The sequence below is a fragment of the Trichosurus vulpecula genome, chromosome 3 (assembly GCF_011100635.1).
Source record: "Trichosurus vulpecula isolate mTriVul1 chromosome 3, mTriVul1.pri, whole genome shotgun sequence".
Taxonomy (NCBI): Eukaryota; Metazoa; Chordata; class Mammalia; order Diprotodontia; family Phalangeridae; genus Trichosurus; species Trichosurus vulpecula.
The window spans coordinates 37,088,101-37,101,546 of NC_050575.1; the positions used below are offsets into that span (position 1 = coordinate 37,088,101).

At 35.3% G+C, this 13,446-nt stretch overlaps 1 protein-coding gene across 1 annotated transcript in view; it reads right to left on the reverse strand.

Moving 5' to 3' along the window:
• TTC6 (tetratricopeptide repeat domain 6) overlaps positions 1-13,446 on the reverse strand; it is a 94,241-nt gene that overhangs the window by 15,396 nt on the left and 65,399 nt on the right. Inside the window, exons 8-11 of the mRNA XM_036749703.1 lie at positions 13,154-13,273; positions 9,237-9,310; positions 4,282-4,492; positions 1,920-2,072 (exon numbers count right to left, since the gene is read on the reverse strand). Coding sequence (XP_036605598.1) covers positions 1,920-2,072; positions 4,282-4,492; positions 9,237-9,310; positions 13,154-13,273 — 558 coding nt within the window. The remainder of the gene's footprint in view (positions 1-1,919; positions 2,073-4,281; positions 4,493-9,236; positions 9,311-13,153; positions 13,274-13,446) is intronic.

The window sequence follows — 13,446 nt, forward strand, 5'->3', positions numbered from 1 at the left end:
TGCTTTGGGAAAATCATTTTAGTGGCTGAATGGAGGATGGACTGGAGTAGGGAGAGACTTGAGGCAGGGAGACCCATCAACAGGCTAATACAATCGTTCAGGCATGAGGTAATGAGAGCCTGCACCAAAATAGTGGCAATGTCTGAGGAAAGAAGGAGGCAGCATATTGGAGAGATGCTGCAAAGATGAAATCAATACCTTGGCAACAAATTGGATATGGGGGGTAAAAGATAGTGAGGAGTTAAGAATGATTCCTAGGTTGTGAGCCTGAGGGACTGGGAAGATGGTGTTGCCTTCCGTGACGTATGCGGATTATTGATAAGTGGAACCAAAGGCCTTATGAAGGTCCTTATGTTTTTTTTCTTTGTATTTTTCATATGAAATGCTAAGCTAGATTCCATAGGGATGAGTGAATAAACTTCCAACCCACAGCAAGTCTATTAATGGGGAAAAGCTTTGTTTATTAATATGGCTATATATTCTACAGCAAACAACATTAATTGAAAGGGAGAAAGGATAGCACTCACAGTTAAAAAATCCTAAAAAGCAAAACTACATTCTTTTATACATAAGAAGGGGTCCTAGAAACTACAGAGAATGGCTGGTTGGTTTTTGTCCTTTGTTCTCAAAGACCAAAAGGAGATCATTAGAAAACATTATAGTAGTTAGAAATTTGTTGGTCTTGTTACAAAATTATGAAGGACCAGCCTACACCCAGGTTTATGGACAGCTGAGGGAATGAGATGATAGCAAGTGTGGAAATAGCAAATGAATGCAAATAGCAAATAGAAAAAGGAATGAGGAAATAGCAAACAGGCCAGTTTGGATGGGATATGGCATGAATGAAGAGAAATGATTAAGTCTGAAAAGGCCTGATTGTCAAGGATTTTGATCACTCAACTGAAGCATCTACATTTTATCTTAGAGGTAGTAGGGATCTAGATCATACTCTTGAGCAGGGGAATGACATAGGTCTGTGTTTTAGGAAGGTTATTTTGGAAGCTTTGAAGAGAGTGGATTGCAGAGGCGAGAGAATGGAAATGAAGAGAATCATTAGAAAGCTATTACAGTAGTCCAGATGAGAGGTGAAATTACAGCCCAAACTAGGTTGGCGATTGTGTGAGGTAAATAAAATGAAGACTTCACAGGGAAGATATGTATAAATATATGTATATATGTGTATATATATATATATATGTATGTATACATCTATATTTATACTAAGAAATGTTTAAAAATCAAGAAATAGTGAAATAGGGAAGTAAAAAAAATTCTGAGGCTGTGAGAGCTTGATGGCTCAGCCTCTGGGAAAGTTTACCCTGAAACTTTTTGTTCTTTCTTCTGGTTCTGATTTAAAGATTTGCTCAGTAAGGATAGGGTCACTGTGACCTGTTTTCCTTTACTGTAAAAGTATTGTAGAAGAATGGAGAGGGTCTCCCCCTCCCCTTATCCTATTCTCCTTCTTTAGATTTATAGATGTCACCTCAGTTGTAATCATTAACTAAGGGAATGGGAATTGGAGTTTCTGTGCCTCAATTTCCTGTTTCTTTGTCTAGCTTTTGTACTCAGATTGTAAGCCCACCTTCCAGCCAATGGTGAGAAGGGTCAGAGGTGGGCGGGAATTCTCTTGTGTTGGGTATAATTATGGGTGCTTTGCCCCTTGTAAAGCGCCTCCCTTGCTAGATCTGTTCCAGCAGAGGATGCCCAATTCTTGAGAATTGAATAAAATTTATTTCTGTTCCCATCCTGAGATGGCTCCTTATTAAATTTTAATTGGTGAGGGTCTTTCATCCCACACAGCGATTATGTGAGAATAGAGATGTGAAGGTTCTGCTGCTTAAACCCTTCCCCCACTGTTCCTGTCACCCAGCCTTGTACCACCAAACCTATACTAATGCATTTTTATGTTCTTATTTTACCTTTAGAGCAGAATTTATATCTTGAATAGCAGCAAAATTATCTCCCATCTGAAGACACACTATTCCTCTTCCTTCATATGCCTGGTAGTTTCCTGGGTCAAGTTGCACACAGATGGTAAAGTGATTCCAAGCTTTTTGGAATTTCCCTAGAGCCTGGAATGATATGTCATACGCGTATGCTGAGAAATAGTCCTTAATACAAAAACAAACCAAATATTCTAGTATAAATGCTTATAATTCTACCTCAATAAAATAAAAATTTTAACAAAAAGATATATATATATATATATATATATATACATATATATATATATATATATATCTCAAAGATATTTGGTATAATTTTACCCTACATTTTTAAATGAGACTAAGCAATTCAGAGAATAACATATTTCACTGCATAATCATTGCCACCACATAATCGTCACCTCCTGTTTTTTCAATCCAGAAATTGGTTTATAACCCTTCATCATGTAATAGTCTCATAGTATAATTCTGTTCGTCATGCTGTTTAAATGGTAAACAGAGCAGCAATATATTCACCAGTGGCATATGGATATGCATTTCTCTCTCGTGCATCATGGCTATATTTCTAAAAGCTGACCTGCGTGGTTTGTTTAGAGCACTGCAGTACTAACAGTATTGTCATTCAACCCAAGCTGCCATGAGTAAGTCATGTGATATGGTAAGACTTGCATCTTCCTGCGCTAGCTGAACTGTACAATTCATCTGCCAGTCATATGTTAACGTGTGAAGCATTTCTTTCTGATTGTGGGTAAATATAAAAACTATTCTGTGGGCTTCAAGCTGAAAGTGATTGAGTTTGCTGAACAGCATGGAAACAGAGTTGAGGAAGGAGTTTTCAGTGAGTGAAAAGTTGATGTGAGACTGGTGGAAACGAAAAGACAAGTAATGCCAGCACAAATTTTTTTTAAAAAGTTTCACATAATGGTCGCACCCCGCTTTTTTGCGAAAAATTTGTCATAAAATCTGTGACAGTTATGTGGTGAAATATGGCAAGTGAGTTAAACTGACTGGTCACATCTGAAAACGTGTTAAAATTTAAATCATTTAAAATCAATTTTGTTGTATAATTTCCATTTACACATATGCCTTTGGATATTTTAAAATCCCAGACAGTAGGTAGAGGTGGGGAGCCCTCCAATATTATTACTGGGGCAATGATACACTGTTTCAAATGTATACTTTGAAAGAAAAAAATCCAAGTAAGAGAAGAAAAATGCTGATAAAATTATACATCTAAATTTAGCTTCAAGAGTGCCCTCCTTCCCCAAACTACCTCGGATTAATTTTATATGTATTCTGTACATACTTGTATGTTTACATGTTATTTCCTCCATTAGACTATAAGATTCTCAAGGGCAGACACCATTTTACTTTTGTTATTGTTAATTGTCAGCACTTAACATAGTGCTTTACATACAGTAAGCACTTAATAAATGCTTGTTGATTGTTTGAATAACCTCTTCTGGCTGCCATATCAGAATGTTAACAATGAAACTCTATATAAGCTCAGAAAGATTTTTCAGGTAATCTCTCTAGTCCTGACTCTTTCTTCTTGTCTTGGGGCAGGAGGTGGGTGGGGTGGGGGGAGTGGGCGATAAGTAGGGGAGGTGAGGGTGGTGGGATGGGTGGGGGGAGTATAGGGAGGGGGAGGAACAGCTGATTTTTTTCTTTTTAACTGCAACGTAACAATCCCTATTAACTTTCATCTTATCCCATAGTTCTAGCCTTTCCAATTCTTTTTGGATCCTGATTTTGTCATGCAAAATGTTAAATATATGTCCCAGCTTTTTATAATCTGCAAATTTGTTAAGTATGCCAAGCCTTTCTTTATCCTATCACTGACTTTAACAAAAATACTAAATAGCTCCTCCGGGACACTCCATTAGAGATCTCCTTTCCAGTTAATATGAAACCACTAAAATTCTAGTCTGCTTTAACTTACAAGTTAAACAAGGGCTTGGAAAATGAAAATTAGCAAGCTTCTTTTATATGAAATAAATATCCTTTGTTTGTAGGGATGGAAGGGCCAATTTAAAAAAGAAACAAACAAACACAAACAAACAAAAAACCCAGCAACAAAAAACAGAAAAAGTTGAGGAAAGAAAATTCAGGTTCATGAGAACCAGGCTTGAATTGAAGGCAACTGGTCCTTAGGCTTCTGGTTCTTAGCTGCCATGAGAATACTAAGCCTCTAATTTGTCATCTTATACTATATGCAAAGAAGTTAAGGAAATAGTAAGGCTTTCACAACCAAAGGAAAAACATTTACTATACCTCATTTGCAGTCATATCCAGTGAAAAAGTTTAATGTGGAAGAATCCCTTTGTGTAATTACCTGTAAATTATATCCAAAGCTAATTCTGGCTTTCGAGTATGTTGGATTGAAGTGTAAGGCTTTTATAAAGTCCTTTTGTGCTTGTTTATCGGCTACTTCATGACCATATTCCATGTAAGAATTTCCCCGACCAACATATGCATCCAGAGAAAAAGGATCGAGTTCAATGACACGAGTAAAGGAACACACAGCTTCTTCAAACTCGCCCATTCTGAAAATAAATTTATAGCATGGACAGTTTATTTTTCAATCTCCCCCTACTCCCAGAACCATAACATTTTGATACTGATATTTGTTGGCCTCTTAAAATACTCTTCATTAAAAAAAAAACCAGACAAAATTTGGTACGAATCTTAGGAGGTAAATTACTATTCCAATCAATTTTTTTTTTTTTTAGCGGACAAGGCCTTTTAGTTTCCTAGGTAGTTTGATGGATTTCAGTGTGGCTGTTACCTGAAGTTACCATTATCTCTATCACACTCCTCAAATTGGTACCTTGTCTGTTGTTTGTCCATTCTCAAAAAGGACCATGACATCATGGAGGTGATACCATGATATGTAGGTGAATTGGATTTAAGTGAAAGTCAGGGGCAGAGGAGCCAGTGGGTGCTGGTACTTCACATTATAGCATTTTTTCATCTCATGACACAATGAAGCACAAATTCCTGTAACTATCACCACATTCCCAGTGTCTCCCTGAAAGACAATTTTGAGTGACGCCTAAGTGATCAGCATGGCAGTCCCTGATGGGAAAACTCTTGGCCAGTCTCAATTAGAAGGTCAAGTACATTGCTAAAAGGTCACATGGGAAGTCAATCACAAGTCACAATTAATATAACTTGTCCCTTGAGATTTCAGATTGGCAGCATCCAACACATGTATTAGTCAGTTGATAGCTGTTGAATTCTGCTTGCGGGCAAGTAAGAAAGAACAGACATGACCAGTACTCTCATGAAACTTAAAATCATACTTAGCTTCACTACACAATTTGGCGTTATTTGAGAAACAGCAGTCCACAATACATCTTACAATTTCACTTTATTATTATTGCAGAAAAAGATCTCAAGGCATAATTTGAAGAATTCTTTTAAAAACATATTTGTTGTACTTCCCCTTTGGAAATGTGCTTATGGGTCAGATCTTAAAGAACTGCTAACCACAACCTTCTTTTCTGCCTGGCATACTAGAGAAAAATGGCAAGCTGAAGCATGGAAGAACTGTTAGCTCCTTTTAAACTGACTACTTACTAGAGTCAGTAGTATTTATTGAGAGAGCATTTATCACAACCTCTTAATTTTATACATGAAATAAATTGAGCCTAGAGGGGATAGCTGCCTTGTCACAAAGCTAGTTAGTGGCATAGTCAGAACTAGAACCAAGATTTCATGGTTACCAGTCCAGTATTCCTTCTTTTGTATAACATTATTTCTTTGTAACAAAAAGTAAAGGTGAACTTGGGGTGTGTGTGAAGAGGGATATGGGTACAAATCATTAATACTAGCAATTATCAAATATTTCTTCTTATGAAATTTTCTTGTCTTAGAACACTTGAAACTGACAAAAATGGACTTTTAACTGAAATTTAATCCATCAATCAATTAGCATTTATTAAGCACCCATCATGTACCAGGCACTATGCTAAATTTAGGAATTTAGAATATCTTATTTTTAATGATAGAGAATCTAGACTAGCAATTGCAAAGCAACACTGGCTTAAAGACATTTTATTATATGGCTGTAACCACATTTCAGTAAAAGAGAATCTGATCAGAGCTATACAAAAATCTCAGATAAAAACAGCTACTAAATGTGAAAATGAATTTTTAGAAGAGGAATCATCAGGTCCCCCCTCTTTAAGAATATTGTCACTTCAGTCATGCTAGCTTCCTCTCTATATAGAATCCAAACAGAATTTTCTGCTCGTTATTGCAGCTGTATTTAACAATGCTCAATTTTGAGCTTTACAATGGCAAGGATTATACACAGATAATTAGAAAGCAATATAGCTGATTGCAGGCAAGAGGGAGATGGAGATGACTCATTTCACTTGGGGACAGAAGAACCCACCAGTGATACTCACTAATCATCAAGATGACTTTATCCCTCCATCCCAAACTATTCCTGGATGGATTAACATGCAAACCAGTGATGCAGTGACACTGGACAAGCTACAACTTCTCTAGGCCTCAGTTTTCTCATCTGATTAAAAATGAGAGGATTGAACTAGACATCTTCTAAGGTCTCTTCCAGTTCTAAATCTACTACCCCCGTGGTTTCTGAAGCACTTATTCTGACATGATTTTTACAAGTGTGCTTTTCTCCCAATACTTTATGCTCAAATGTTTACAAAACCACAGATTTATGCAAACCAACTCAGCCTAAATGGTATATTATGTTAGCATATGGCCAAAATGAATAGAAAATGTTGTGCTTCTGTTTTTTAAAGGCCTTTGGTCTGCTTCCAGGAATGAGGAAGACCTAAGTTCATATTCCACCGCAGATACTTACTAGCCATGTGACCCTTGGGTGAGTCATTTAACTTCTGTCTGCTTTTAGTATCCTCAATGAAAATGAGTGTAATGATAGTACCTTCCTCAGAGTTGTTGTGAAGATCCAATGAGAAAATATTTATAAAGTGCTTAGCACAGTGCCTAGCACATGATAAATGCTTGTTTCCTTTTTTTCATAGTTAAAGGGATTAAATGATCTCGAAGGCTTCTTTCAGAAACAACATGTTTGTAGACTGTACTTATATCTATAATCAGGATAAGAGACCTCACTTAAGGAAACCATTGGCCTGTTAGAACAAAGACCTGGTCGTATACCTTACTTGTTCCTTCCATTTCCTCATTCTCTTCCTCCGCTTGGAATGTATAACAGAAAAATAAGAAGGCTCTGGAAATACTGACTTTACTAAAATTTGGAGATATAAACCTGAAAGTGTTCATTCCTTAAATAAAACAAAAATGTGATATCCTAGGAATTTTAAATTTTGTAAAATAAACATTTGTTTTCACTTTAAAACAAACAAAAAAAGAATATTGTTAAGAAATCATAAATTTGTTTAACTCTCTGCCCATGTATCTAATATTTGGAGACAGATTTCATCACATAACCAAGAGCAATTTTAACCACTTATTTAAAAAGGTATTTTATGACCATATCCCACCAGGATAAAGAATAATTTTTACAGTATTGGATAATTGCAGTTTATTTTCATTACTTATTTAGGGGTGAAGACAATTGACTTTGACTTCCTAAATTATTCAAACTCTTTCTAATTCTATAAATGTCACAGTTACCTAACTTCCCCCGTATAATTACGGTCTCAACTCTGGATTGCCTCCTCTAAATTAGTGGTGTCAAACTCAAATAGAAACAGGGCCACTAAGCTGTACATAATGATCCCTGCAGGCTGTATATTGACTTAGAAAACCACATATTAACATTATACTCTACAGTACTTTTACTCATTTTGTTAAATATTTCCCAGTTACATTTTAATTGGGTTTGCTGCCTACAGTGTTTGACACTTTTGCTCTAAATTATAGCTATGTAAAGTTTTTTAAAATGTACTGTTTAATTTGGGAAGGGCAGGTGTGGAGAAAGAGAAGTACTCTTTCAAAGTATGGAATTTCTTCTATACTTTCAAAACTAATTAACTTGAGAAGATCAAATCTTACTTTTACAAAACTAAAAATACCATAAAGTTGTCTTGTGACTAAACAGTATCACAATGTATGATAAGCTGATGATTCTTATAAAATAAAAGAAATACTATATATCATAGAAGGTTGACCTGAGTACTCAGGATATCTATTAACTTTCATTCAGATTCATTTGTCATATTATCCTATATACTTATTTTAATTAACTCACAAATCAATTGAATTTATGATATGCCTAAAATGAAGAAAAAATACGTAGCACAAAAATGTTATAGGTTAAACTTGACTTTTAAAAACCTGTCCCTGTCATTTAAAAAGTTTTTATGATTAAAATGAATTTCAAAATGGTTAAAATATCTAGCTTTCCTAAAAATGTCTGGATTTAAAAAGTCACCTTCTACTTTAACATTAATGTTGATCACATCTATGCTTTATGTGTAGTTGGTATTAAATAAATATTTGTTATCCGAATCAATGGATGAAGCAATAAGATAAAAAGAATTTCATGCCTATCTCAAACTATACCTAATGGAATTGTGCATGAGGCAGGTAGGTGGCTAAGTGGATAGAGAACTGGACCTGGAGTCAGGAAGACCTGAGTTCAAATGGGGCCTCAAACCCTGGTATCTGAGGGTCTAGCTGTGTGACTCTGGGCAAATCACTTAATTGCTGTCTGCCTCAGTTTCCTCAACTATAAAATGGGGATAATAACAGTGTACTACATCTCGGGGTTCTTATGAGGATTAAATGAGACGGTGTTTGTAAAGTGCTTCACACGGTGCCTGGCATGTAGTAAGTACCATGTAAATGCTTTTTCCCTTCTCCCTTCCTCTTCTCTACTAGCCCAAGTATATTCACTACTCTTTTGAATCAGTTAAAACATCTCCAGTGTAATAGACAACAGTTACATTTGTTGATCCACCTATCTAGAGCTGGGGCTCAAAGAATGATGAAACCAAGGAGCAGTGATGTGAAACACCATCTACTAATCCAGATTGGCACCTCTAACCCTATTTATAAGTTCAGCGATGATGAAATCACATGTCACTAAAACAGATAAAGCAACACAATCCAGAATTTGCTTCATTATGGCCTTGAACCACAGGCATTAGAGACATTTCTTTCTTGGCATTTCTAGACATTGCTTTGTAACTTTTTTTGTATTCTGCCACGCAATCCATTCTAGCCTTTTTTATACTTCCCAACTTATATACAAATAGAACTGTAATATCATTAGGTATTTTGGCTAACTTCACTTTCTATTTCAACACAAATCACTTTGATTACCTGTGATAGCAAATTCCAGCAGCTTGAAACAGGTTAGCATCATTTGTATTTATCTGCATTGCTTCCCTAAAATCCTGAAAAGATTTTACATGTTTTCATTATTTTTGCAACATTACTTTGATTACCTGCATGTACCATGCATGTGCACTTTCCCATAGAATCACAATTTTAAAATTCCTAATTCAACAACTAAAATATTTAGCATATTTGAATTTAAATAAGGAATAAATAAAGAATAAAAATTAAATAAATTTAAATATTTTAGCAGTCCTGGGAATTTCCTTTATTGCAACCTATCCATGTCTTTTCATCCTGAGCAAATTATTGTCCACATTCTACTAGATCTAGAGAACATGCTAATTATTTTCTTCTCAATCTTTTGACTTTTTGTGAGTACCAGCGAAGTCCTTGTGCTGCCCATCTGACAGTGCATCTCCTTTTCGGATCATGCATTTCTTCAGTGTTATCCGTCATACCACTTTTGAGCATAGATCATCTTTGGAAAATTGTTATAGCCTATTAGAGCCCACCATGAACTCTCCATTATCTGCAGGTGAACTTAGAGTAGAGGTTCTTAACCTTTTTTTCTGTTGTGACAGTCTGATAAAGCTGATGACTCCTTCTAAGAAGGTTTTTTTTTTTTTGAGTAGTAATTGAACTAAATGTAGTTTTTTGTTAGAGGTTGGTTAGTGAAAATAAATATGCACTTTTTCCCCATCCAAGTTCATGGACCCCTTTAAATCTACCTATGGACCCCTGTGCTAGAGAATGTGGTATTCTAAGTTTCACAACCATACAGTTTTGCCAGAGGGACTACAGTATTGAGAAGGAGGGGGTGTCTTTTGACTGGAGGACAGCTTGGGATCACTAAAAACACTGAAAAAATGTCCTTAAATGTCCTCTCTTCCTCTTATCCAATTCTGGAACTAACTCACTGTCTATATGCAGTCTGTCCCAGCTACACACACTGATGTACCAACTCATTGGACTGGCCATTCAACTGGATGTCATAGTTGAGACATTATGCATTTTTTTCATCTATTTTATTTTGCATGCATGGATTTTTAGGTCAATCTATTTTGAATAGTCATGGTCCTTTCATTGAGGAGGCCCTGTAATTTTCTGGAGGTGGTTAGAATAATATACAAACAGAAACATCTGGAGGGTTTTACTAGCACTAGAGAATCCTACTCCAACTTGTACCTTGCATAAGACATCCTTCATGGTAATGTTGAAAACCTTTTGTGATCAGACATCTCCTTTTTTATGCAACATGGCATGATAAAGAGGGTCTGTTCCTCTTCCTGAGTTTTTTTGCTTTGTTTTTAATAAATCTCTTGCCTTCCTGTGTATCCTGAAATTTTATTATTTGTAATCTTTGTTTTCTGTGTTCAGATAAATTTTCTTGTATTATTTCCTGCATTATGGTATTTAGTGTTTTTTAATTTGTCATGCTCTTCTGGGAGACATGATTCTTAAATTGTCTTTCAGCATCCTACCTTCAAGATCAGTAGCTTTGGCTTATATAAATATCATATGTTCTTTTAACATTAACTTGTTTCTCTTCTGCCAAACTTTCCTTCAGAATTTTTGTATTCTGAATGTGCTATTCTCTCCTTTTTATATTTAGAGAAGCTTTCCAACATGGATATAATTTTTCTAATCTAATTGAGTTTACAAAGAAACTCTGTTTTGATAATGACAGACTCTGGCATTTGTTTCTTTTCTTGTGCTCTCTTGGTCCTAGTGGATGACACAGATATGGAGTGAAGTGGCCAATGGTCTCTACATGTAGAAGGCAATCCTAGCATGGGTTCCAGGCATAAGCCCATGGTCAGCCTGGGATATTTCCTGCATCCCTGCCAGAGGCAGATGGTGGAGTATAAAATGATGCTTTATGGATCAGTGTTCTCTGATGTTAATTTATGAAGTTTTTACTTTGTCAGGATTTTTTCCCCTCATTTTATCCTGTCAATTTTGGTGTAATTGCTCTATTTCCAGTGCATAATTCCTCTTTTGGGAGATTTTTGAGACAGTGAAATCTTACTTTGCCACCCAGTCATGTGATTTGGACATCTAGAATACTGTTCAGAAATACCTGCTTGTTTCCTGCTTGTATTTTCATCAGGGATATAAATACACATGTAGACAATTTTTATGAAGGTTTTATAAAGATGAGAATGGCATATGGATTCATAGTTGCTGATATCTTTTGATTACCTTTTTTGTGTGTCAAAATTATTTGTGGTTTTTCCATTATTTTGGTTTCTTTCCCTGCTGAGATATCTTGTAAAACTACCCGTAAATGCTTCCAGGTTTCCAATCATTTCTAGCAAATATTTCCTCAGCATATGCATGGTCTATCTGGCCCAGACAATCTCCTGAACTCCATCTTTTCCAGTGCCATTTTTACCTTTCCATATTCCCATTACTGATGATGAATATGGAGTATTACAGAAACATTTGTTCCATTTTGTACTTTTTTTGTTGTCCTGCTATTTAAAGATCTATGAATCTTTTGTGATGATGCAGCTCGTGTGTGTGGGTCTCACTTGAAGCTTTCTGTAGAGTTGTTTTTGCTTCCACTGTTTTTCACTTTTTAAGAAGTGAAAATACAGTCTTCTACTATCTTCCTCGGTAGTGTTTTACAGGGTGTTCCTAAATTCTGGACACATAGGCAAAAATTCATATTTTTAAGAAATGAAATTTTCAACATTTTATTTAATTGGAATATTAACAAATAACATCTTCAATATGATTTCCATCATTTGTGATGCAAAGGTTGATGCACTTTGTAAGATTCACATGAACTCAATGCAATACCTCCACATTGCCTATGTGTCCAGACTTTAGGGACACCCTATACAAATGAGTTTGTTTTCTAAACTAGCATTCTCTATATGAAGATGAAATGACTAAGAGCAACGGACATAGAAAAAATGCTTTGTTATTTGCCAAGGAATTGGATATGTGGTGTAGTTTAAATGCTGCCTTGGCAAAATGGTAGTTTTGAAATATATATTTCAGGCATATTAAACAAAGCATTGTTCTTTATTTAAAAATCACACTTCAAGCCACTACAAATGAAGAACTATGCAGGAGAAGTGGTATAAAGAATGTTGCATGAGAGTCTTATGAAGAGATAAAGCAGATGAACTGATAAAAAATAATGGATAGTCTGCAGGCTCTGATATCTGATATCTATCAAATGCTGAGTACTCAAAGTAGGTTCTCAACACGTGGAGTGGATCTCCTGCGGTGAATTCATGGGAGGACAAAGATGAGAGTCATAGAAGATGGGCAGATAAGGATGGGTTGAGGTGTCTATCATTGAAACAACACTCACAGGGGTAAAACCACAAATCCAATGATGTATTGGAATCTTAAGTACCTAGAGTATATTGTTATAAACAATAAATGTCTTTGTCATTAGGCTCACAATCTAAAAGAGGTCATATATTTGGGTACCTTCAGTCTATCTTAAAATATACTTCATTTGGAAATAGTTATTTTAGCAAATGAGTAAGGTAACAAAAGCTCTTATTTCAAATGTAGAGTGAAATTGAGACTTTAAACATGGTCTAATGATCACTTTAACTTGTATCTTGACATTTCTCCCCAATATATTTGAATTACTTCTAAGAGAAAAGATACCTTCAAACTAAGTAAGAGGTATGTACCAACCACTTTTGAAAATTCAGTAGACATTTTTCTTAAATGTATGTAAACATATTTTTAATTTTTATTCTAGTCATGTATAGTCATTAAAATATCTAACACATTATATTACATCTTAAGATAATTGAGTTCCCATATCTTCTTTACTATTGCTGTTTTGTGACAAAAGAAGATTGTGCATTGCTCTTTGGAAGTAGATATACAATATCAAATAAGCAAATTTCACAAGATCCATTTACCTCTAATGCATTGGCAACCATTTTTAGTTCTGAGTAGATCAGGCCACGATTAATTAAAGTTTTTGCCTTTATGTCATCTCCCACGTTGAGAAGAAGAACAATTCCATAATCCTTTAACGCCTATAAAATTTAAACAATCACTTTAAATTCTGATTTAATTAAAAAAACAACTTAAATTCAGTTGCATGCTATCAGATGTGTTGTCCAAGCTTATATCTAAATTATCTGTTTCATTCATTGTGCTTAGAATTTTCTGTTCAAAGTGATCATTTGTTTATTTCAACTGAGATCTG